This window comes from Mirounga angustirostris, unplaced genomic scaffold, assembly GCF_029215605.1.
Source record: "Mirounga angustirostris isolate CCGP_5_RB_7025 unplaced genomic scaffold, mMirAng1.0.hap1 SCAF_14, whole genome shotgun sequence".
NCBI classification, from domain to species: Eukaryota; Metazoa; Chordata; class Mammalia; order Carnivora; family Phocidae; genus Mirounga; species Mirounga angustirostris.
In genome coordinates, this window is record NW_026991722.1 from 63581288 (window position 1) to 63605949 (window position 24662).

General features: G+C 47.8%; 2 protein-coding genes across 4 annotated transcripts in view; one reads left to right on the forward strand and one right to left on the reverse strand.

The window, feature by feature from the left end:
- Positions 1-2823, reverse strand: part of UFD1 (ubiquitin recognition factor in ER associated degradation 1) — a 32723-nt gene extending 29900 nt beyond the window's left edge. Inside the window, exon 1 of one of the 2 annotated variants that reach the window (XM_045887120.3) lies at positions 2668-2823. In XM_045887120.3, coding sequence (XP_045743076.1) covers positions 2668-2670 — 3 coding nt within the window. In that variant the 5' untranslated portion in view covers positions 2671-2823. The remainder of the gene's footprint in view (positions 1-2667) is intronic. The other variant, XM_045887121.3, reaches the window with a different exon arrangement.
- A 616-nt stretch (positions 2824-3439) lies between these two features.
- The window catches only part of CDC45 (cell division cycle 45), a 34588-nt gene continuing 13365 nt past the window's right edge, over positions 3440-24662 (forward strand). The window contains exons 1-13 of one of the 2 annotated variants that reach the window (XM_064578014.1): positions 3440-3600; positions 3727-3786; positions 4585-4677; positions 5797-5934; positions 6887-7033; positions 13132-13187; positions 15187-15235; positions 16582-16643; positions 18522-18572; positions 19940-20053; positions 21566-21655; positions 21893-21991; positions 22569-22730. In XM_064578014.1, coding sequence (XP_064434084.1) covers positions 3550-3600; positions 3727-3786; positions 4585-4677; positions 5797-5934; positions 6887-7033; positions 13132-13187; positions 15187-15235; positions 16582-16643; positions 18522-18572; positions 19940-20053; positions 21566-21655; positions 21893-21991; positions 22569-22730 — 1172 coding nt within the window. In that variant the 5' untranslated portion in view covers positions 3440-3549. Of the gene's footprint in view, positions 3601-3726; positions 3787-4584; positions 4678-5796; positions 5935-6886; positions 7034-13131; positions 13188-15186; positions 15236-16581; positions 16644-18521; positions 18573-19939; positions 20060-21523; positions 21656-21892; positions 21992-22568; positions 22731-24662 lie in introns of both variants that reach the window. The other variant, XM_064578013.1, reaches the window with a different exon arrangement.

The window sequence follows — 24662 nt, forward strand, 5'->3', positions numbered from 1 at the left end:
TTGAGTGCCCACTATCTGCTAGGCTCTGATCTAAGCACTAGCAAAACATCACTCTAGGATGTTTGCTCAGTAACAGGTACAACATCTGCCTCGGAGGAGCTGACATTCAAGACAAGGGAAACAAATAAGAGAAAACAGCTGCATGTCTGGTGCTGATAAATGCGCTGAGGACAACACAGGGTAAGGGACAGAGAACTCCTGGGAATGCTGTTTTATTTATTTTTTAAGATTTTATTTACTGATTTGAGAGAAGAGTAAGCGAGAGAGCAGAGCACAAGCCAGGGGCGGGGCAGAGGGACAGGGAGGAGCAGACTCCCCGTGGAGCAGGGAGCCCAACGTGGGACTCAGACCTGAATTGAAGGCAGATGCTTAACTAAATGAGCCACCCAGGCTATTTTAAATGGGTGGTCAGGAAGGGACTCTGCAGAGACTTGAATGCCAGGAGGGAGCCAAGCAAAAAACAGGGAATGGCATTCCAAGCAGCAGGAAGAGCAGGCACGAGGTGTTTGCACTCCTTCCCCTGGCTCCCATGACCATCCTTTCCTTGTTCCAGGAACCTTCCCTGCTTTGCCCAGGTTTTGGACTGGTGTCCCTCCAAGGTGCTCTCATGTTACACTGTGGTACTCCATCATGTTAATAAGTCAAGACATGGTGCCACCAAAAAGGTGATATCCCAGCTTTTAACATGAGGCTTAGAAAACTTGTGACACAGTAATCTGGAGTCTTCTCAAAGTATTGCAATGATGTCCCTCCTACCCGCCTCCAATGTAAAACTGCACAACAGGGTACATATCCAAAAGAACTGAAAGCAGGCTCTTGAAAAGATATTTGTCTGATGTTCGAATGTTCACAGAGCACTATTCATAATAGCTAAGAGGTGGAAACAATCCAAGGGTCCATCAACAGATGAAAGGCGAAAAAAATGTGGTCTACCCAAAGGAATATTATTCAGCCTTTAAAAGGGAGGAAAATCTTATCACATCCTACAATGTGGATGAACCTTGAGGACGTTATGCTCAGTGAAATAAGCCCATCACAAAAAGACAAATACTATTTGATTTCACTTATATGAGATCCCTAGAGTTGTCAAATTCATAGAGACAAAAAGTAACATGTTGGTTGCAGGGAACAGGTGAGGGGAAATGGGGGAATTATTGTTTAATGGGTACAGAGTTTCAGTTTTAAAGGATGAAAAAATTCTGGACATCCAATATACAACAATGTGAATATACTTAACATTACAGAATCTACGCTTAAAAATGGTTAAGATGATAAATTTATGTATTTTTTACAAGTTTTAAAAAATATCTCACAATGGACAAGTATTTCCTGACTTCATTCCAAATATACATTAAGTAGAGAGAAAGCCATCTACTGATAAGGTCCTTTACCAGCAATTCCAAAATTAGCAAGATGAATCTGCGGTCTTCTACAATACAAACACAGCGTGTTCTTGCTTAAAATTTCAAATGGCTCCTCAATCCCTGGGAGCTTCAGCATAGTAGTTTTCAAGCCTTTGTCTGTCCTTTTTTTAAGCAGAACTCTGTTCCACAGTCTTGGCCAGAAGGGTAACAAATGTGAAGGTAGAGCAGTGGGGGTTTCTCTAAGCCTTTCACTACACCACCCCATCCAAGCCATTTTTTCTCTTTGCTTTCATTCCTCCTTAAATCAGAAAATCCCCACAAAGTATTTAACACCCTTAACAATTTGCCTTCAGTCCACCCATATACCTGACCTTCTGCCCCTCTCTGCTGCTCCCAACCCCAAGTCCTACTTTCTTTTATAATCCCAATGCCTAACATATTGCCTAGACCTCTTCAGATATTCAACGTCTTTAAGTGGATGAACTTGAGAATGGAAACATGATTCAACAATGACATACTTCGGATAAAACCTAATAACCATTATTTCTTTTTGCTAAAATAAACAAGTGACACTGAGGCAATGCCGAACAATGGTAATGAGACTAAGCTTCGCGGCCAGACTTGGCTTCAAATTTGCACTCCCCACTTCTCTGACCTCGAGTAAACTACTTACTTCTTTAAATCTTGGGTTTTTTCATGGTTAAAATGATTCATCCTTGCCTCCAACGGCATTGTAGGGATTAAATGGGATATGGTGTAATAAGGGACGGTGGATGTTAAAAACTGTGTAACAGAAAAAGCGCCAGCAAAAACTAGCTACTACTGTTATCCTTAATGAATCGCTTAAACAGCCAAAGGCATCATTACAACGGAGGTATGACCCAGAAGTACCGCGCTGGAGGAACTGGGGCAAGGCCTGAGTGTTCCCTTCCATGGGAATGGCCCCCAAGTATTCTCCCTGGGGGGCCCCTGACTCGACTTCTCACCCCCAGCAACTTTTCAATTAATTTGGTGTTATGGAAACCTGTTACGTGCCTAGCACTTGTGAGACCCGTGGGTGGACCCAAACGTAGAAGATTCCTTTTCACCCTGAAGTAGTTTAAGTCCAACTGAGAGGAAAGTCGAACTATGCCCGGAACCAGCGAAGACGAGCCAAGGCCGTTCGCGGTCAAGGGTCCGGCTCTTGCCCGGCCGGAGTGACTCGGCATCTCCGCGGCGGTCCAGTCAGCCCTGCCGGACCCGGCCTCGGCCCCTGGCCCCAGCCGCCAGCCCCAGCTCCCAGCCCCTGCCAGGCCGCGCTCACCATGGTGGACACCCCTGCCTCGCAGATGCCGCTTCGCCAAGAGAACGTTAGGATGGGAACCAGCCAACCCTCTCTGCTCACAGGAGCCACCGCCGCCGCTTCCGCTCCGACGCCCTGGGAGGCTCACCGGAAGTGCCGGACCTGCGACCCGGGGGGAGATGAGGAAGACAGGGGTAGGCTGCAAATGAGAAAAAGCCAGGCAAGGACGCTAGGGTCTAAAATTTCCCTGTAGTATAAACTAAAATACCATTTCCTAACTTTTTGTCCGCTCTAAAGTATTTTTTATAATTATTTTAAATTACATTTTTTTAGTATTCCCCTCTAGACGAATTTAGTGAGGCCCACTCTCCTTGTCGACTACACTACCCAGAATGCAGTAGACCTTCCGGCTTTTGCGGCAGCCATCGAGGATGCTGGCGGAAGTAAGCTACACATCCGCCTTCGAACTACGCCGAGAGCTTTTTGAAAATCGTAAACTGACGACTTCGTTCGATGTATAAGTGAATTTAATTTATGGCGAGGTTTCTTTTTCCTGGAGTTCCCAGTGGGAGGCAATAGGCTTCTCTTCCCAAACTAAAGATGTCCACCAAGTGTTGGATTTGTGGGTAAATGGGAGTCAGGATTGAAATGGGCGAACGTGCTTGCGTCCTGCCTGTGGATGACGCTCCTCTTGGAGCGGGCCTGACTTTTCCAGCCAGAATGGCCGAGTGCTAGTGCCCGCCTCCAATGTGACCCAATCAGAAAGAGGGAAAGGCTGGGAACTAAGTAGCGATTGGTTGGATCCTGGGCCAATCGGAAGAGTCCTGATTTGGCGGGAGTGTTGACCGCCGCAGCAGCTCTTGGAATCTCTGCCCTAGCTCTCGGGGTCCGGCCGCCGTGGCCATGTTCGTGTCCGATTTCCGCAAGGAGTTCTACGAGGTGGTCCAGAGCCAGGTGACCCCTTTTCTTGGACCTCGTGGCCTTGTCGGGGGGAAGGGATGAGAGGGAGCGGCCGTGGGAGGGCACCAGGGGCCAGTGTTCGGGTCTCTGCCTTCAACAGGCCCGCTCTTCTCCCGACAGAGGGTTCTTCTCTTCGTGGCCTCGGACGTGGACGCTCTGTGCGCTTGCAAGATCCTTCAGGTGAGCCTTGCGTACTTTGGAAGGGAAGGGCCGGGGCGAAAGGTGAGGATGCAAGCGGGGCCTCAGGAGGAATTGGGTGCGGTGGGCTGGGAGTCGGGGCTGGAGGTGAGGAGCAGGGAAGGGAACCGCCCCTCTCCCCACCCCCCACGGTGCGAGCGCAAGCTACCTTAGTGGCTGGAGCAGAGGAGAGCTGGGGAGGGGCACTCTGAGAGATCGTCTCGCTGGCAGGAGCATTGGGTGGGTTAAAGAAGTATTCGGCAAAAGATAGGGATACTAGTTAGTATTTTTGCAATAACCTGGGCCAAAAAAAATGGTTGCATTGGAAAGACCCTTAGACCTGCATGGAGTGGCTTTGCAAGTGTGGGGTTTCAGACAGAAGAGTCTGTGACAACTGAGGGCACAGTGGTGTCATAAGCAATACCGGAAATTCAGATTCCTTCGTCTATTAGGGAAGATCACTGGTTCTGTTTTGAATATAATGCAATGTTTACATGACCTTTGTTCAGTCCCTTGGGTCAGGAACTACTTCTCAGAAGACCTAGAAATAAGATCAGCTCCCCCCCCCCCCCACTTCCCCGCCGATGTTTTCCTTTGGTAATTTTCAAAAATCAGGCAAAGTTGACAGAATGATACAGTGAACAGTCATATCACCATAACCTAGTTTTTCCCATTAACGTTTTACCATTCTTACCTTATCACATGTCATTTGTTTCTCAATCCATCTTTTTTTTTTAAGTGCATTTCAAAGTAAATTGAAAATGTCCTAAATTTGATAGGTTTGAAATTAATCTCTCTCAGGCCCTGTTCCAGTGCGATCACGTGCAGTATACCCTGGTTCCAGTTTCTGGGTGGCAAGAACTTGAAACTGCATTTCTTGAGCATAAAGAACAGGTATGAAAGAAGTATTTTAGAATAATTAGTCTTATTTTATTCAGTTGCAATTTCTTAATTCTTAGTATTCTTTCTATGTCCACAATACGTTGCATGTATATTTAAGTATCAGCTATATTAGACAGCATGGAAGGAAAAAATGAGCTATACAGGGTGACTTATCCTCAAGTTGTGGAGACAAAATTGACAACCAAAATAAAGAGAGTGAATGTGAACACCCTCTAACTTTGAATTTGTGTTGCGGACCCTTCATTGTAAGGTGCTTAGAGCTTAGCAGTTAGTTTTTGATATGGCCTAGTTACAATTATGTTAGACTACACCGTTATTATACATTCTCTCTCCAAGAAAAAGTATCCCAGTTTCCAAATGTTAATCCAGGAATATATTTTCTCCCTTTGCAATTTAAACAGTAGAGGCCAGGACTTCTAGTACCTCTGCATGGGGCTATATTGAGAGATGGGACATTTTAGATCCCACAGGGTAGGGCTGGAGTAGGGAAGAGGGTTTTGGGGGGTCTGGAGCCACATTTAGGACTGTATGGCAGAGATAAATCCTTGCCTGGAGCTGCTGTCATCACGGAAGGAGCGTACTGGTGCCAACTTGGTATTTATAAGGAAGGCATTCTCTATAGTGATAGGACATAATAAGACTTAATTTAATATTACGTTCCCATTAAGTATGGGCTGCCCAAAACTTGCTACCAATTTAAACCTGTATAATGCTGTTAGTACAGAGAGACAGCACAGTCCTGTAGGGGACTGAGATCTGAAGAGGCTCTATTATGCATTTGAAGTCTTGGTCTGCTGCTCGTCAGCTTCTTGGCCCTTTGCATGAGATTGAGTCATGCTGAGCCTCCATGTGCTGTCTCTGCAAAGCACAGACAGCCACAGGGCCAGCCATGGGCCTGTCTCATGGTGTCATCATGGAAAGGGAAGAGCCTGTGGAGTACAAGCACTAACACAGGCCAGCGCTTGCCATTTTTGGAGCCTCTCACTGGCGGGGCCTTGTCTGGTGTCAGGGGCTCGATGTGTCTCAGCAGAAGGACTCAGGGGCCTAGTATGCTGAAGTGAAGGACCTCCTCAAGGCACTTACTTCACAATGTCTCTCTCTTTTTTCCAGTTCCGTTATTTTATCCTCATAAACTGCGGAGCTAACGTAGACCTATTGGATATCCTTCAGCCTGATGAAGATGCCATATTTTTTGTGTGTGACACCCACAGGCCAGTCAATGTCGTGAATGTATACAATGATGCCCAGGTAACTCAGCCTTTGGGGCCCATGTCTTCCCTGAGTTCTCCTGTCCATCTTTCTGTACCTTTTACGCCATGAACAACATCGCACCTGATGTTCTAAGCAAGGCATGTATCCACCTCCGCTACGGGAGGTGGATATCTCTGCTTATCTCTGGTGAGAAACATGGTGCCTAAGTCTTGGAGGCGCTCAGAATACATTTTGGAATTCACTTAACCTGGGAAGTGTAGGGACCAGAACCCTGCACTGAGCCTGCCCTCAGAGCTCAGGCCCAGCTGGCATCATTGAATAAAAGGATCTAGAGGCATTAGCCCTATGAGTGGGGCTAGCACTCTCCCTGCCCATCCGAAGGGTGGTGTGAGGACCAGAAGACGATAGTGTAAGAGGCCACTGTTAGCCTAAAATGGCCATGCTGTGCTTCCTCCTTGAACTCCAGCAGTAAGCATGGAGCCTGGCACAGGGCAGCCACCTAACCATTCTGAGTTGACCCCCCCGCCAACCCTCCCACCATGTTATCAAACTGTTGGCCCTGAAGTTCTCTCTCTAAGCGAAATCAGCTTGGAACTGCTTTTAGAGACAGCAGTATTATTCACTTAGGTGTCACACATCTTCATGTCTTCTGTCAGAGTCCAGGTTGCGGGATATTCATTTTGTTTGTGTGGTGTGTGGCATAAGAGGGAGCTTTTTTTCTCAGACTTAAGTGACTATGGATACTTTTTAAAGTTTTGGAATTTTTGCATATCATGCGGTACAACTCCAGTGCCTCAGTGAGTGGAAAGGAAAACAAGAAAATGCTTGAGAAGTCTGAAATTCTTCTCTCAAACAGGAGACCCTTTGTACAGAAAACTGAACGAGTCAGCTCATTGGGAAATAAGATTCTACAAGAGAAAAACATGTGGTGGAAAATTTTCTGTCAATGAGAGAGGAGAGTCTTGATTGCTTTTTGTTTTAATCGTAGATCAAACTACTCATTAAACAAGATGATGACCTTGAAGTTCCTGCCTATGATGATATCTTCAGAGATGAAGAAGAGGATGAAGAGCATTCAGGAAGTGAAAGTGACAATGGGTCAGAGCCTTCTGAGAAGCGCACACGGTTGGAAGAGGTGGGTTTGGGCTTCCCCACAGTCTTGAGGGACTTATGTTCCCAGAGGTCAGAGCTCAGACTGGAGCCTGTGGGGCCCAGGGTTAGCTGGGATTCAGCAGGCATGGGGTGTTGACCCTGGGCTCTGCCATCCCCTGGCTGTGTGGCCTCAGGCAGGTTACTGAACTTCTCTGAGCTTTGACATCCTTCTCTGTATTGTAGAATTTTGTCAGAGGAGATGAAACTTAGGATGGCCCCGCTCTTCGCTTAGAGAGTATACATTTTTAAAAAGTGATACAGAGGGGTGGCTGAGTGGCTCAGTCGGTTAAGCGTCCTACTCTTCGTTTTGGCTCAGGTTATGATCTTAGGACCCCCCCTGCGTCAGGCTCCACACTGAGCGCAGAGTCTGCTCAAGATTCTCTCTCCCTCTCCTTCCCACTCTGCTCTTCCCCCTGCTCTCTCCCTCTTTCTCTCTAAAATAAATAAAAATAAAGTCTTAAAATAAAAGCGATACAGAGAAACAATAAATAGCATCGGCTCCCTTCCCCCCTTTCTCAAGACTCACTCTCTGCAGTCACCGTGGAGGAACAACATGGGTCTGTGGCGCTCAGCCAGGCTCAGTCCCCCATGGTCACTCCAGGGGAAGCATCTTGTGTGCAAAGGTAAGAGTGGTTTCAGCCTCGTGAGTTTTGGATCCGAGATGCTTGCCCAATCTGGGGCCTGGCCAACAGGAAGTGGCCTACCCAATGCAGTGGCTTCTGCTCCATGGAAAATTAAAGGTGGCAGGTGGTTGTTCCTTTTATTTATTTATTTATTTATTTATTTATTTATTTATTTATTTGAGAGAGAGAATGAGATAGAGCACATGAGAGGAGGGAGGATCAGAGGGAGAAGCAGACTCCCCACTGAGCAGGGAGCCCGATGCGGGACTCGATCCCGGGACTCCAGGATCATGACCTGAGCCGAAGGCAGTCGCCCAACTAACTGAGCCACCCAGGTGCCCTGGTTGTTCCTTTAACAGGAGGGCCATGTTTATTCTAGTGTTCAGTGTTGTGGAAGAGGCTGATGCCCTTTGGCTCCCATTCCTTGGTGTGCGTGCTGAAATTTGCCTCTGAAATGTTTTGGGGTCTTCCCTTCATCCTTGGCCTGACGTTTTCCAATAAGGTGCTTTAGCAGAGCTCTTTTGAGCCATTTTGGGGACATTCAGGACATTCTGTCCTTCTAGGGGGCATGTCCTACAAAGGTAGGAATGTTTTCTCATTGCCTTCCCTGCCTTTGACCAGTCCCTTCTCTAGAGTTTTGGGTGGTCTGATCAAGAACCTCAGGCACATTCTTAGATTCTCTTTCCTCTTGTCCAACTCTTTATCTGCTCCACTCTCTAGCCAACTTCTGGTCTTCATCTTCTAATCTTTGATTTCTAAGAGCTCTTTTTTTGTTATCTGATGCTCCTTTTTTTAATAGCATTCTTTTACCTATTAATGAGCTGCTTTCCATCGGGCCCCAAATATCAGTATTTGGTGGGATTTTCTCTGGGAACATTCATGTTCTGCAGATTAGGGTCTTGAAATTCTCCATCCTGATTAATAAGTATATTTCAGCACCTAATACATACCGGGTATCAATTAGGCTCTAGGGTCCCCAGGGGAGAACAAAGTCCTGCCTTCACAAAGCTTCCTTTCCAGTGGGTCAGACATATGGAAAGTGTAAATGAGCACAGTTCAAGGATGGTTTCAGGTGGAGAGCTGTGTCGAATGAGGAAAACTAAAGCAAGGTAAGGGGCTAGAGAGGGAATGGGCTGCTTTTATGAATGTGGCCGTGGACACTTGACCTGATTGAGGAAGGGAAGAGCTAGGAAGATCCTTAGGATCTTCTCTGCATCCAGTGCAGTGTCCGCAGATGCAAGGGCTCTGTGCGGGGAACAGGCAAGCGAGAACTGACCAGCGGGTTTGGCAGTAAAGAGAATGTCGATTGTTCATGATGAGATGTCAGAACATGTCAGAGCTCCCATTAACATTTTTAGTGCATCTATTTGGAATCTGAGTTTGTGAATGCTTTCTATAATACTCATAAAATATACATAATTTCCCGCCAGCTTTTTTTTCTTTTAGAAGTTTTATAATTTTAGTGTTTTTTTTTTTAATTCTTTATTTAAATTCAATTTAGTTAACATATACTGTATTATTAGTTTCAGGGGTAGAATTTAGTGATTCATCATTTGCATATAACCGCCAGTGCTCATTGCTTCAAGCACCCTCCTTAATGCCCATCACCCAGTTACCCCATTCCCCACCCACCTCCCCTCCAGCAACCCTCAGTTTGTTTCCTAGAGATCATCGTCTCTAATGTTTGTCTCCCTATTTTTATCTTATTTTATTTTTCCTTCCCTTCCCCTATGTTCATCTGTTTTATTTCTTAAATTCCACATATGAGTGAAATTGTATGGCATTTGTCTTTGACTGACTTATTTTGCTTAGCATAATACCCTCTAGTTCCATCCACATCATTGCAAAATGGCAAAATTTCATTCTTTTTGATGGTTGAGTAATAATTCCATTGTGTGTGTATATATATATTTACATATATATATCTTACATCTCCTTTATGCATTTATCTGTCGATGGACATCTGGGCTCTTTGCATATTTTGGCTATTGTGGACATAGCTGCTATAAACATTGGGATGCAGATGCCCCTTCAAATCAATATATTTGAATCCTTTGGATAAATACCTAGTAGTGCAATTGTTGGGTTGTAGGGGAGCTCTATTTTTAACTTTTTGAGGAACCTCCATATGTTTTCCAGAGTTTTTATTCTGATATTTTTCTAACGTATACAACATTTAAAAAGATAGTAGAGTGAATACCCATATACATTTCATCGGGATTCAGCAATTTTTCATATTTTCCACACTTTTGCCAGTTTGCCTTCTTTCTATATATGCTTTTTTTTTTTTGCTAGTTCATTTGAGAATAAGTTGCAGACACCATGATGCTCCCTGACAAATTCTTCCATATCCATCTCCTAAGAACATTCTCCTCTATAAACACAGTACCATTATCATACATAAGAAATTGGTAATGTCATCTAGTCAACCCATATTTCAATTTCTTTAATTGTCCCCAAAATAGATTTTGTAGATGTTTTTGTGTACAGGGTTGGCACATTTGCATTTAGCTATTCTCTTAATTGTCTTTTAACCTAGACCAGGACCCCATCTCTTTTTTTTCTGTTTTGTTTTGAATGACATTGGAGGCCAGTCCAGTTTTCTAGTATTTATCACTTGTTCATGGAATACTTTTACTTGCTCCCCTAACTTTGCATTTGCTGTCGTCCAAGTTTAGGCCTACATACCTGATTTTAATAAAAGTTAACACTTTTTTTTTTTAAGATTTTATTTATTTGAGAGAGAGAGAGGGAGGGAGAGCAAAAACGGAGAGTGAGAGTGAGAAGCAGACTCCCCGCTGAGCAGAGAGCCCGAGGTGGGACTCGATCCCAGGACCCTGAGATCATGACCTTAGCTGAAGGCAGACGCTTTAACCGACTGAGCCACCCAGGCACCCAAAAGTTAACACTTTGGAGAATACTTCAAATGTAATTAAATCTGTATGATTTGTAAATACACTTGTATCAAAGATATATTCTCAGAAATATTTTTATTGATACGGGTGCACACTCAGAGATTTAGAGAAAACAGACTATAAATATAGAAATCTTAGCTTCCTTTACTTCCCTTACTCTCCTCTATTTATAATGTAAGTTTCTTAAAAATAGACTCTGTACATTTAGATTCACACTATATAGTGGGATAAATTTTGCTTCAACAACAGAACATAATTATAAAACTCAAGAGGATAAGGGAAGCCTATTATCTTTACCCAGTTTCTACTCAGTATGTTCTTTCTTCCATCCTGATATTCCAGCGTTTTTTCTTTTGTCATTTTCTTTCTGTTTTTAGAAATGCCTTTAACTATTTTTTTTTCTTTTTTTAGAGGAAATCTGCTGGCAGTAAATTCACTAGTTTTCCTTTTTCTGAGAATTTCTTGATTTTTCTCTTCTTTCCTGAAAGATATTTTCCCTCTGTGTGGGATTCAGAGTTAACAGTTCTTTTTTGTCTGCACTTGAAAACGTTACACTCCTTCTTCTGGCCTCTGTGGTTTCTAGTGAGAAATCTGCTGCCATTCAGATTGTTTTATCCTATAGGTAAGACATCATTTTTCTTTTGCTCTTTTTGAGATTTAAAAAAAATTGGGGGCTCTAATGGTCAGAAGTTTAATTACAGTGTGTTTTGGTGTGGATTTCTTTGGGTTTAACCTATTGGGATTCAGTCAGCTTTTTGAATCTGTAGGTTTCTCTCCCTTGCCAAATTTTGAGCCATATTTCTTCATTTCAGCCATTATTTCTTCAAGTGTGTTTTCAGCCAATCCTCTTTCTCCTCTCCTTCCAGGACACCAGTGACATGAAGGGTAGGTCTTTTGTTGTAGGCTCACATGTTACTGAGGTTCTGTTTGTTTTTCCAGTCTGTTTTCCCTCTCTTGATCAGACTTGGATAATTTCTATCATTGTCTCTGCTGGTTCTTTCCTCTGTTCCTTCATTCTGCTCTTGAGCCCAACCACTGAGTTTCTATGTCAGTTATTGTACTTTACAGTTGTAAATTTCTCTTTGTTTCTTCTCTGTTTTTCTACTTATTTGCGAAAGCTTCCTTTTTTTTATGTGTTTCAGCTGTTTCTAATTGCCCATTGAGGCATTTTTGTGGTGGCTGCTTTAAAATCTTTGTCAGATAATTCTAACACCTTTTTATCTTGGTGTTGGCATTTATGGGTTTCCTTTTTTTGTGTTCAGTTGAGATCTTCCTGGTTCCTGTGGTATGATGAGTGCTTTTCACATGAAACCTGGACATTTTTATATTATGTTTTGAGATTCTGGGTCTTATATAAGCCTTCTGTTTTATCTGCTTTCTCTGACATCACTCTGGCAAAGGAGGGGGCGGGCAGCCTGGTCCCTTTATAGCCAGGTGGAGGTAGAAGTTCAAGGTTCCCTACTTGACCTCCATTAGCCAGTGAAAGGAGTGACTCTCTGTTACCACTGGGCAAGGAAGGTCCAGGCTCCCTACTTGGCCGCCTCTGATACCACCCCATTGAGCATGTTGAGAGGTGTTGCAAGTGAAAGGTGGAGGTGTTACATTACAGCTGGGAGGTGTTCACCAGGGTGGGAGTCTGGCCTCCCACTTGGTCTTTGCTGGGTGCGCAGGCGTGGGGCCACACTGTTTTTGGTGGTGGTGGCTAGAGTAGACCAATTATTGTCTAAAAGTTTTCTGTCTTTCAAGGCTGCTTCTCTGGGTCCTTGGCTTTTGTTGGGGATTTTTTCCTCTGTGCCTGTTGGTGTTTCCAGGTTGCCGGCTTCTTCACCTTTAAGTCTGGGATATATAAGCCAAAACGAAAACCCAGGGAACTCATCTGCATGTCAGTCCTCAGGTCCTAGGATCCCCAGCTGGTTGGCCTTTCTCTCTACCTTCCAGAGTCTTACTTTGTTTGTTTTATATATATCGACAGGGTTTTCAGATATATTTAGTGGACATATAGGGAGAATTGGATGGAAAATTTCCATCTTTCTGGAAGCAGAAGTCTTGGGACCATAGATCTGTAAACCCGCCGTACTACCTCATGCCTTTCCTGTGAGAAATAAAGGGATTGTGCCTATAAAATTAGAATAGTGGCTGGCACGTGGAGGGACATAGGAAATATTAGTGTTTATTAATCTGGTGGGGAAGCCAGTACGACGTGATGATGCACTTATCCTGGATCACACAGTGGTGGGGGCAATGGAAGGCTGGACTGGACAGGTGGAGCGCATAGATGGTGTAGCCAGAGCAGGCACTGGGGAAGCATCTGCTCCCGTCCACAATCTGGTGTCCTCAGTGCCAGAGGGGTCCTGGCCATTCCCTACCTCAGTTCCTCCCTCCTCCAGGACCAGCCTGAGCTCAGGACATGGGAATGAATGACCCATGTTTTCCCTGGTGGGTTCCGTGCCCAGTGGTTTCTGCCTCATCAGAACCTTCTCGGGCTACAGGGATAAATTCCTGGCTTCTTTGTTCAACCCTTTGTTCTCTTTGTCCCACCTCAGGAGATAGTGGCACAAACCATGAAGAGGAGGCAGCGAAGAGAGTGGGAGGCCCGGAGGTGAGTATGCACTTCAAGCAATACCCTGTGCCACGAAGCCCGCAATCCCTGTGGGATACCTGTGTTTTCCATGGGGCCTGGATACATTTTTTTTTTTCCATTTGAGGAGAATTTGTTTAGTTTAGAAACTTCAGGGTCGGTGGCTCCAGGAGTGAGCATGTGGCCCCTGCAATGGAGAAGAGCTCTAGGTCCCCTCTGTATCACCCTGTGGTCTCACAAGTGGCAGGACTGGGCCCAGAGGTCACCCAAATACATGCTGTTAGGGGTGAGAGCCCCTTGTCTTTTATTTTTGTAGTTTTCCAGATGTACTTTTATTTGTAAGTTCTTTATAAATGAGATAGATGCTAATTGTGTAAAGGTTTTCATAGAAAAAAAGTATGTGAAAAGGAAACCGAATTATTCATAATTCCTCTCCATATTGCAAATTTAAAAAGTAAAGTACTCTAGGGGCACATGGGTGGCTCAGTTGGTTGAGCATCCAACTCTTGGTTTTGGCTCAGGTCATGATCTCACGGTCATGGATCAAGCCCTGCATCTGGTTCTGTGCTTGGTAGGAGTCTGCTTCAGATTCTCTCTCCCTCTCCCTCCTGCTCACTCTTTCTCAAATGAATAAATGAAATCTTAAAAAAAAAAAAAGTGAAATGCTTAAAAAAAAAAAAAAAGGGCTCCTGGGTGGCTCAGTTGTTGGGTGTCTGCCTTCGGCTCGGGTCATGATCTCTGGGTCCTGGGATCGAGCCCCGCATCAGGCTCCCTGCTTGGCAGGGAGCTTGCTTCTCCCTCTTCCCCCTGCCTGTGCTCTCTCTCACTATCTCTGTCTCTCTCTCTTGAATAAATAAAATCTTTATTTTTTTTTTTTAAGAATTTATTTATTTATTTGACAGAGAGAGACAGAGCGAGAGAGGGAACACAAGCAGGGGGAATGGGAGAGGGAGAAGCAGGCTTCCTGCTGAGCAGAGCCTAATGCAGGGCTCGATCCCAGGACCCTGGGATCATGACCTGAGCCAAAGGCAGACGCTTAACAACTGAGCCACCCAGGCACCCCGAATAAATAAAATCTTTTTTTTTTTTTTAAAGATTTTATTTATTTATTTGACGGAGAGAGACACAGCGAGAGCAGGAACACGAGCGAGGGGAGTAGGAGAAGGAGAAGCAGGCTTCCCGCGGAGCAGGGAGCCTGATGCGGGGCTCGATCCCAGGACCCTGGGATCATGACCTGAGCCGAAGGCAGACGCTTAACGACTGAGCCACCCAGGCGCCCCTAAATAAAATCTTAAAAAAAAAAAAACAACTGGAAAGGTTAGTGTAGCTTGAGGTGACCATGCAACAGTGCTGTTGAGCTGAGAATTCCTTGCTGGATCCAGTCCTTGAAGGTCTCAGCTGTTCCAGCTGAGGGTGTTGTGCTCAGCCACCCCCTCATGGAAGGACAATGAAATACCATTTTGGGAAGTATAAGGAAAGAAAAATGAATATAATCCACATTCACCGACTGGAAGAGATTCTGACTTTGGATCAATCTTCCTGGGGTATCCATACTTGTGCATATTTTATATGATCATAATAGGCACCTAGTTTTGCATTTTTTCACTTAATATAACCATTTTTGATAGTTCCAAATAATCTGCACTGTGCTTACTTGGCCAGTTCTCTTCTTTTTTGAACTAGAGTTTACTTCCAGTATTTTGCCATGACAAGTAGAGCTGCAGTGAACAACCTTGTACACACAGTGCTTTCTTTCTTGTCCCTTTGAACTGTTGTCTTAGAATAATTTCTTAGAAGTGGGATTCTGGGACTGTTCTATGCCGTTTTATGTCTTTTATTGCCACAAGCCTTTTATGTCAACATTACTCCCTTCCCTGCCCTGTACACGTACACTCTGTGAAAGAGTCCTTAAGTGGATGACTTAATCTGTCTCTGAGTACTGTCAAATTTTAGCATTTTCCAAATGTTGGTCTTCCTTACACTGCTTCCTGTTGAGGACCTGCCTTTTATGTCGTTACAGAAGAGACATCCTCTTTGACTATGAACAGTATGAATATCACGGGACGTCGGTACGTACGGATAGGTGTACTTCACCATAGAATTCTGGTTCTAGGGGTCAGTGTGCTAAAACATGAGGAGGAATGAGCATAGGTTTTAGAACCATGAAAGCCTGGTTTGAATCTGCGCCCCACAACTTTCACTGTGTGACCTAGGGCAGATGGGGCAGCCTCTCTGAGACTTAAGCTTCTCCTCCGTAAAAGGAAGAGAACTACCCTCATTTCCAAGGCAGTTCTTAGGCTGGTCCTGCACACCCAATAGGTGCCCATAGGACAGCAGCTATTATTTTTGTTCATCATCAAAAATGCAGAACAAGTCTGTTTCAGTCTCTGTGCAAGAAGATAAAGCTCTAGAATTACAGAGGCCCATCACTGTGTGTTACAGAACAGAATTTCACATGGGAAACAGGTGTTGACTCTGGTAGTGTTGAGCAGAGCTCAGGGCTTTAAGGAGCCCTAGAAAATAAGTTTCCAGTAAAACATCATGTGTTTAGTACTAGCATTTGGCCCTGGGACCTTGAATTCTGAACACCATATTTCCAGTATCCCTTTTACTGTCAAGGTCCCACCATCCTTTGAAGGATCGTCTTTTGCCCTCTCTGTTCTGCCCCAGGACATGGAAAATTCTAAGCAGTGGGTGAGGCGGGTGGGGAGGCAGATGCCTGGCTCCCACCAGATTTGTGGACCATTCCCTTGGAAATCCTCTCTGGTGGGCAGCCCAGTGTCACACAGCTAATGGGACTTTAGAGTCTTCTGGTTGGGCACCGATCCCCCTTGTTGTCTCCTACCAAAACCCGGACTCTGCTCACAGGGAGCTAGATGCTTCTGCCTACAGACAGGCCTGTTAGAAAGATCTTCCTCACAGAGGTCCTGAGGCATCCTCCCTCTTTAATGTCCAGGTAATGGGAACCAAGGCCCTGCCTCACCCAGCCTTCCTGGGAGTGTGTGTGTGTGTAAGGCCACCAGCCAACTGGGAAGAGCATGTGGACATAGGCCCCAACCTCCTGGCTTCAGTGCCTCCCCACGTATCACCGAGGCACCCAGTGAGATGTATAGAGGCTCTAGCACAGTGCTGTACCCAGATGTTCTCCCTTGCATGATGAAGTGTGCACACAGGAATGACTAGTTAGCAGAGGAGACCGTGCAAGTCACCTGAGTTACTCTGTCTTCTATCCTCAGTTTGGCCTTCCCTATCCACCCATGCTTCCTTCCTAGCTGGGAAGACCTTCAGTCTGAAGGGGCTTGGCTGGGATCCTAGACAGCTCAGGTCTGGCCCAGCTGTGCAGCCCAGCGCCCCCTCTCCCCACCCTTCCGTGAGCACAGCTGCCTCGGACCTCAGGCTTCTTTCTTTCTTGCAGTCAGCCATGGTGATGTTCGACTTGGCGTGGATGATGTCCAAGGACTTGAATGATATGCTGTGGTATGTAGGCCCCATCAAGACCAGTGCTGTGTAGAGCTTTCCTTCTCCAAGTAGCTCTGTCCTCCCACAGTGAGAACAGGCTCTGGAGGAAGACATCACTGTGCGGTTCCCACCAGGAATATCAGATACAGCCCATTTCCAGGAATTTGCATAGCTCTGGTTTTCTTTCTATGAGACTCTTGGCTGCATACGAACTCCTGGGGGAAATGGGAGGGAGCACTGTTGGGTGCAGAGGGTCAAGGGTGGGGCCTGACTACAGCTCTGCCCTTCCCACCCTACCACTCAGCTTTGCTGCCTGGTAAATTTGGGTAACAGAAGAAGCATGAGATTTGAACAAGACAGCCTTTGCTAGGCATCTTTGCACCCCTGATGTACGGTGAAATCTGGTACAGGAATACCCATTAGCCCACCTCTGAGTTTGCTACATGGGCCGTAAGCACAAGTGCTCAACACAACCTAGGTTGGTTTAGAAACTAAAACCAGGGTCTGAGCAAAGGAAGTCGAGATCTGGCCTGCTCCACCCCCTCAGCCCTCTGCTCCAGTCCTGGTTTTCTCCTCCAGGAGATAAGGAGAAATCTCCTGGCCCTGAGCCCCCGGTGGGAATTGTAATGGTATTTGCTGAATCAGGGTTTTAGGACAGCCCGGGGCTGGGGCAGGACCGAGGCACTGGCCACACCTAAGCCCAGAGGTGCTCTGTACTCACCCTGAGCTGGTGCCCAGCTGTGGGCCCACTTGTCATCCTTGGACACCTGGCTCAGCTCTCTTTGCCTCAGGTCCTTCTCCATGGTGTGGACTGACAATCCCATACCCTGGCACAGGGGCCAGCTTGTGCATCAAGAGATCTTGCAGTAAGGTCAAGTGGGAGCCCTGTACTGTGTCCTGTAGCCACAGCATGTGACTGCCACGTCGGCATTGGGGAGCCTTTGGTGAGCACCTGCTGTATGCTCAGGTGCCCACTCACGACAGCCCACTCACAACAAGCACCCCCAGTTTAGCATTGATGTCAGAATATGCCCCTGTGAAATGTCTCCAGAAAACTCCAGAAACAGCACAAGGACAAATGCAAAGTAACCTGGTACAAAATGTATGCGTGGAAAGGTTGGAAGGAGGAAGGGTGGGTCGGGGAAGACATAGCAGGGTGGCATTTTTTTAAGAGGACCCTCTGAGGAGGGGCTCACTGCACTGAGAGATATGGTGCTTAGACACCCTGCCCCCAGGCGAACCTTCCAGGGCCTCTCCTGCCTCACTTGCACCCAGCATCTCTGGCTATTCTCAGCTCTGGCCCCAGAGGAGGGTCTTGAAGGACGCGGCCTGGGGACTGACCTAGGGTACACACCTGAGGTCCTGGTCCCTCCTGCCATGGGCTGGCCGTGACCCAGGTCAAGCCAACCTGGGTCTCCATTATCATCTCATGCACAACAGATGAACTAAGAGACAGGACCTTGGAAGGGTCTTAAGAGGCCTAAATGCTGTTACTCTGTGTGCCATCATTTCAAGACAGGGAGACATGGGCGTGATGAGGTCTGCTGTGCTGCAGGGCACATTGCAGAGAGGGCAGGTGGCACGAGGGGCTTGGAGGTAGAATGACATGCCAGGACCCACCAGCGCCTGAATATGGTGTCTGCTATAGTCCCACTCCAGCAGGATGAGGGTGGAGAGTGGTGGGGTCAGCCAGGACACAGTGACAGCGTCAGACCTGCCGTCCTTGCCCTGGGAGATCTTCCTCCTGGGTCCCGCAAGCTCCCACGGCAGTGACACTGTGCTGGGAGCCCAGAGTTGGCCCTGTGACCTTTTTACCCTGCAGAGGAGAGACTGCCTGTCCGACGGTGGGCCTGGGCCGGATACTCCTATGAGCTTTGTTGCTCTCTTCTCTTCCAGGTGGGCCATCGTTGGACTAACAGACCAGTGGGTACAAGACAAGATCACCCAGTAAGGATGTGCTCCCTCGGGCTGTCCGAGGTTGGCCTGTGCTATGGCCATGTGCATGGCCTGGCTGCAGCCCCAGTTTGCAGTGGAAAGATGGGTGGCAGAGCCCTGTTGAGGAGAGAGCTGGCCTTGGGCCTAGGTCCTCGTCACTGAGGAAGGGCTTAGGACCTGTGGTGGAGTGGTGTGTGGCCTGGTGTGGATGCTTTGTCCACCCTTGGGGCGCCCAGCAGATGGAGCCAGAGGTGAGAGGAGGGAGCTCGGTCTCCTGGCTCTCCATAATGCCCTTGCACAGGGCTGGGAGGAGGAGGTGAGGGCCCCAGGAATCCTGCCAGGGAGGGTGGATGTGATCTCAAAGGCAGGGGAAGGTTGGCAAGGACAGCCAGGAGGACTGGCATGGAGCTGAATCCTCTTTTGCCTCTCGGTGGGCAGGCTTTGGTGCTCCCTGTCAACCCTGATGGAGAGCTGAAGGACTACCCCAGAATGTAGACACTGGGGAGGCATGGGGTACCGGCACCCCCTCTCATCCCCATTCTGGTGGCCATCAGGTGGGAACTCCAAGGGAATCAACAGGGATCCATACCCTAACCCTGTCTAAGGGCACCCTAGCCTGTCACCTGGCACAGCTTCTGTGCATACTGGACTCCTTGTGCAGTTTGCAGAGGCCCCTGTGTCCCCATTTCCTGCCTCTCCCATCCCACTCTGCCCACCTGAGTCCTGCAGTATAGCCCAGGGACCAGGAGGGTTCTGAGTCTCACAGGCCTGGACACGTTGCTGGGCCTTGCTCCCCCTTCTGTGTTAAGGATGGCATGGGGTATGTGCAGTGACGGGCACCATCCTTGACCTGTGGCAGCCCCTCAGGTGAGGCTCTACTGTCACTGTCCTGCTCAGTGGCCACCTGCAGGTGGACCTGGACTGGGGTTCTGCCCTCCCCTGCTGTGCTCCGGAGCACTTCCTGTGCAGGATCCACACCTTCTGCTGGGATTGCTGACACTATGTGATCTGTCCACTTGACCGTGGCTGGTAGACGAGGCCATGGCCTCCATAGTGCCCGCCCTTAGGAGGCCTCAAAAAAGTAAGGACAGCTGCCGCCCAGAGGAGACTGCAAAGGGGACAAGGACACAGCCAGAGCCCACCCCTCCCAGCTCTGTCGCCTCACACCCCCGGCCGCCAGGCCGTGGTGCTAGAGCCACACTTGGCTTCTCCACAGTGGTGGTGGAGCTCCGTCAGTCCTGGCAGGAACAGCCCGTGTGGTGGGCCAGCCCCTGAGCCTGGGAGGGGGGGCCCCACCCCCCGAGGGAAGGAGGGAAGCCGCGTGGCCGGCTGTGAGAGGAAGGCGCCCACCTAGGCGGCTGGCGGGTCTTTCTTTCCAGGATGAAGTACGTGACCGATGTGGGCGTCCTGCAGCGCCACGTGTCCCGGCACAACCACCGGAATGAGGACGAGGAGAACGCCCTCTCTGTGGACTGTACGCGGATCTCCTTCGAGTATGAGTATCCTTGCAGCTCAGGCCTCGGTTTTGCTCAGCAGTGCACCCGTTTGCTGTGTCACGGGTCTGTGGGCCCAGCCCACGTCCCCCTGTGGGTGGTGTGGATTATGCTGCTAGGGCTGCCACGAGAGAGGGGCACTGGTGTGCCCTCCAGGCTGGGCAGAGTACCAGGGACTGGGGAGCAGCCTCTGTCCTGGCTTTTCTGTGGGGCTTTGGCTCCTAAATGCCAGTGCTGGGCTTGGGAGCATCATCTATTTATTTAGGGCTCATTGTGGGCCCGGTGTGTGTGGGCAGGTGCATATGCAGGGCAGGTGGTTTAGCAATGAGCGCAGACTCTTGCCAAGCCAATCAGGAAGAAGTAAGCCAGCAGATGATCACAGAGCATAAATGTTTCATGAGAAGAAGGTAGGGCATTGATAGAATAACCAGGGGCTTGTTGGGTGGCAGTGCTCAGGAAAGACCTCTGGGAGGCCACTTCTCAGACTGAGACTTAGCCATACTCCATGGGAGGGAGGACAGCCTGGGCCAAGGCTTTGGCTGTGCAAAGGCCCTGAGGTAAGCTTGAAGAAGTGGCTGGAAAAATGGGTGAGGTCTGAGGGTCAGAGAGCCTAGGGCAGTGGGTGGTTGAGGGGGTTGGGGAGTTCAGTTCTTTGTGCTTAAAAGGTCCCTGGGCTGCTGGTTGTTGGGGAGACAGACTGTGGGAGCCACAGGTGCAGGGCATGGCTGGGGCCTGGTGGCTTCAGTGGTGAGAAGTGATGGCAGGGATGATGCTGCCCTGTGCCTGCTGCGATGGATGGGGACCAATAAACATGGGTTTGGACAGGCCAAGCAGGAGGTGGCCATGATACGTCTAGGAAGAGGTGCCAGTTGTGAGCCGAGCTCGCAGGAAGGGGGACCCACCAGGACCTGACATAGCGACGTCTGGGGATCAGGGCCTGGCCATCAGGAGGGGTAGCCCAGGGCATCAGATGCAGGCAGAGCCAGCCGGGCCTCCTGCTGAGACCCTTGGAGTAGGAGACGAGAGGCATGCGGGGGACAGGACTATCCTCACACACAGCCTCCCTCGCAGCCCCACCAGCAGTAAACAGCACGTTTGGGGTGAGGATGGGCTTTGCTCAGGGGGTCCCGGCAGAGGGACGGGTGTGGGGGAGGGCCGAGCTAGTTGTAGCATGCAGGGAGCAGAGGGGATGACAGCCTGGAGGCCATGAGGACTCTTCTGTGTTACCACAGTACATAGACTCTCAGAACCCCTCCGCCTCGGTTTCCCTGTCAGTCCACGGGGGATAATGGTGTGTGCGCACCCCCTTCCAAGCTCTCTCTATGGGTCAAATGAAGCTAAGAAAGTCAAAGAACGCCAGCTTACCCGTGTGGTGAGTGGCTGTGTAGGCAGGCTGCCCCGGGACGGGTGGGGCCGCGCACTGTGAGCTGCGGGGTGCCACCCAGCCACAGCCTCCTTGACTGGCCGCAGCCTCCGCCTGGCGCTCTACCAACACTGGTCCCTCCATGACAGCCTGTGTAACACGTGCTACACCGCGGCCCGGTTCAAGCTCTGGTCTGTGCACGGGCAGAAGCGGCTCCAGGAGTTCCTCGCCGACGTGGGGTGAGTGACCCCCAAGGCCCCCAAGGGAAAGGTCCCTCCCCTTCCTTGTGACCGATATCCAGCGGCTACCTGTTTTGACCAGAAGCGCCTCACCTGGAGACCCAGGATATCATCTGAATATCATCCCTTGTTTGCATGTGCTGGGTCCCCTCAGGGTGCTTTTCGTGCTGCTGGCGTTTAGTGATCTCCCATCTGAAGCCAGGTCACCTGTGTAACCAGTGCTTGTCATCTTTCCAGCCTCCCCTTGAAACAGGTGAAGCAGAAGTTCCAGTCCATGGACATCTCCTTGAAGGAGAATTTGCGGGAGATGATCGAAGAGTCTGCAAATAAATTTGGGTAAACATGTTTTTCTGGTTAAGCTTCGTTCAGGCTTCAGCTTTAGCCACACTGCTAAAATAATGCAAAAACAAGAATGCACAAATGAGTGTGACCTGTCTAGCCTTTCCCAAAGTTTTGAGTTCTCTTTGGGTTAAAAGTAGGTCCAGGGCTAGAGAAGTCCAGGTCCTTAAATCCTGGGGCTGAGGTGCAGAACCTCTAGTTTGACCTGGTCTGTCCTTCACTGAACACAGGAAATGGCCCTGGGAAGGGCCTACTGGGGCCAAGTTCAGGCAAGCTCTGCCTAGAGGGTTCTGTGCCTGCTCCTAGCGTCCTGGGACATGGGAGGGGGCCACACACATATCCCTGCTTACCCCCCAACCAGTGGAACAGCTTTGGACAAGGCACTCAGTGCCCTGGGTTACAGTGCTGGGATGTCAGGTCTTCTGACCCCCTGCATTCTGGGACCAGCATAGTCTTGCCATGAGCATTAGCAGGGGCCAGGGAGGGACAGTAGTACATCGCCTGGCCTGGCAGTGAGAGCTCACCCACAACTTGAGAGTAGGGATGACAGCCGTGTTGCTTCCTCCCACTGCAGGATGAAGGACATGCGTGTGCAGACTTTCAGCATTCACTTTGGGTTCAAGCATAAGTTCCTGGCCAGCGATGTGGTCTTTGCCACCATGTCGCTGATGGAGAGTCCCGAGAAGGACGGCTCAGGGACCGATAACTTCATCCAGGCTCTGGACAGTCTCTCCAGGTACTGGGTGTGGCTATGGGCTGCTGTCCCCCCCCCCCCCCCCCCAACAAGCCATGTCTGGCCCTCAACCGAACACTCTTCAGGGAGGCAGGTCACAGGGACCCCAGGGTGTGGTGGTAACTGTGTCCTGCAGAAACTGAATCACAGTCCACCAGAACTAGGGGTGCATGTGACACATTTCCTATCTATCTTCAGTGTGCCGTCATTTCCTCTTGAATCCTTTTAATCTTCTTTCTTTTTGATTTAAAAAAATTTTTTTTCACCTCCTTTTCCCTCTTCAGTCATTATTTGTGACGTTTATTCATCCTTGTGTTTTTTCTAATTTAATCTTCATTTATCAATTATTTTCCTTTTATTTCTAATTTTTTCTTATCTCATTCCCTGAGATATCTTGTTTTATTATTATTATTTTTTAAAGTCTCTTAGCTTGCTTTGAAATAGAACAATACAATGTTGACCTTTTGGGGACGTATCTTTCTAGAGTACTTTCGTTGTCGATAGAGATGCTCTTCTGCTCCTTAGTCCCTTTTTTCTGATAGTAACTTTGAGAGGATTTGACCTTGGTCCATTGCTCGTTTTTGTGTGTGAATTTCACTTCCCTGACTTTTTCAGAGGAGGCATGACTCAGACAGCTTTTCTAACTTCAGAGAATTGCCACTCTGTCCCTTTTGTGCGGTGTTAAAAAATGTAGGGGTCTGCTCTCTGGGGGTTCCTGGCCCTGTTCCCTAGCATACTTTTTTTAAGTAGCTTTACTGAGCTATAATTCATACACTATATAATTCGCCCATTTAAAGTGTACAATTCAATGGCTTTTAGTATGTTTACAAGGTTGTGAAATATCACCACTACCTAATTTTAGAACATTTTCATTGCCTCAGAAAGAAACCCTGTTCCCCTTAGCCATCGCCTCCCAAATCCCCCATCTCTCCCAACCCCAGACAACCACCAATCGACTTTCTGTCTTCATAGATTTGCTATTTTGGACATTTCATATAAATGGAATCAGACAATACGTGGTCCTTTATAGTGATAAATTTGAGGCTCCTTTCCCTTGAGGGAAAGGGAAATGTTCTCAAGGTTCCTCAAGGTTCATCCATGATGCAACATGAAGGAATTTCTTTCCTTTTTATTGCAAATAAGATTCTCTTGTCTGGACATATACCATATTTTATTCATCCAATGATCAGTGAACAGATATTTGGTGGTTTCTACCTTTTGACTGTTAACGAATAATGCTGCCATAAATACACATAGATGCATTGTGTGGACATATGTTTTCGTTGCTCTTGGATATATGCTTAGGAGTGGAATTGCTGGGTCATATGATGAGTCTGTTTAACCTTTTGAATAACAGTGAGACTGTTTTCCAAAGGGACTGAGTCTTTTTTTTTTTTTTTTTTTTTTTTGACAGAGAGAGACACAGTGAGAGAGGGAACACAAGCAGGGGGAGTGGGAGAGGGAGAAGCAGGCTCCCCGCAGAGCAGGGAGCCTGATGCAGGGCTCGATCCCAGGACCCTGGGATCATGACCTGAGCCGAAGGCAGACGCTTTAACGACTGAGCCACCCAGGCACCCCATGACTGCATCATTTTACATTCCCATCAACAGTGTATGAGAGTTTGAATTTCTCCACATCCTCAACAATGCTTGTTATTGTCGGTCTTTTTCATTGACAGCCATCCTGGTGTGAAGTGGTATGAAGTGGTGTGAAGTGGGAGCTCGTGGTTTTCATCTGCATTTCCCTCATGGCTTAATGATATTAAATAGCTTTTCACGTGCTTATTGGCCATTTGTAGGTCTCATTTGGAGAATTGTCTATTCAAGCCCTTTGTCCATTTTTATTTTTATTTTTATTTTTTAAAGATTTTATTTATTTATTTGAGACAGAGAGAATGAGAGACAGAGAGCATGAGAGGGAGGAGGGTCAGAGGGA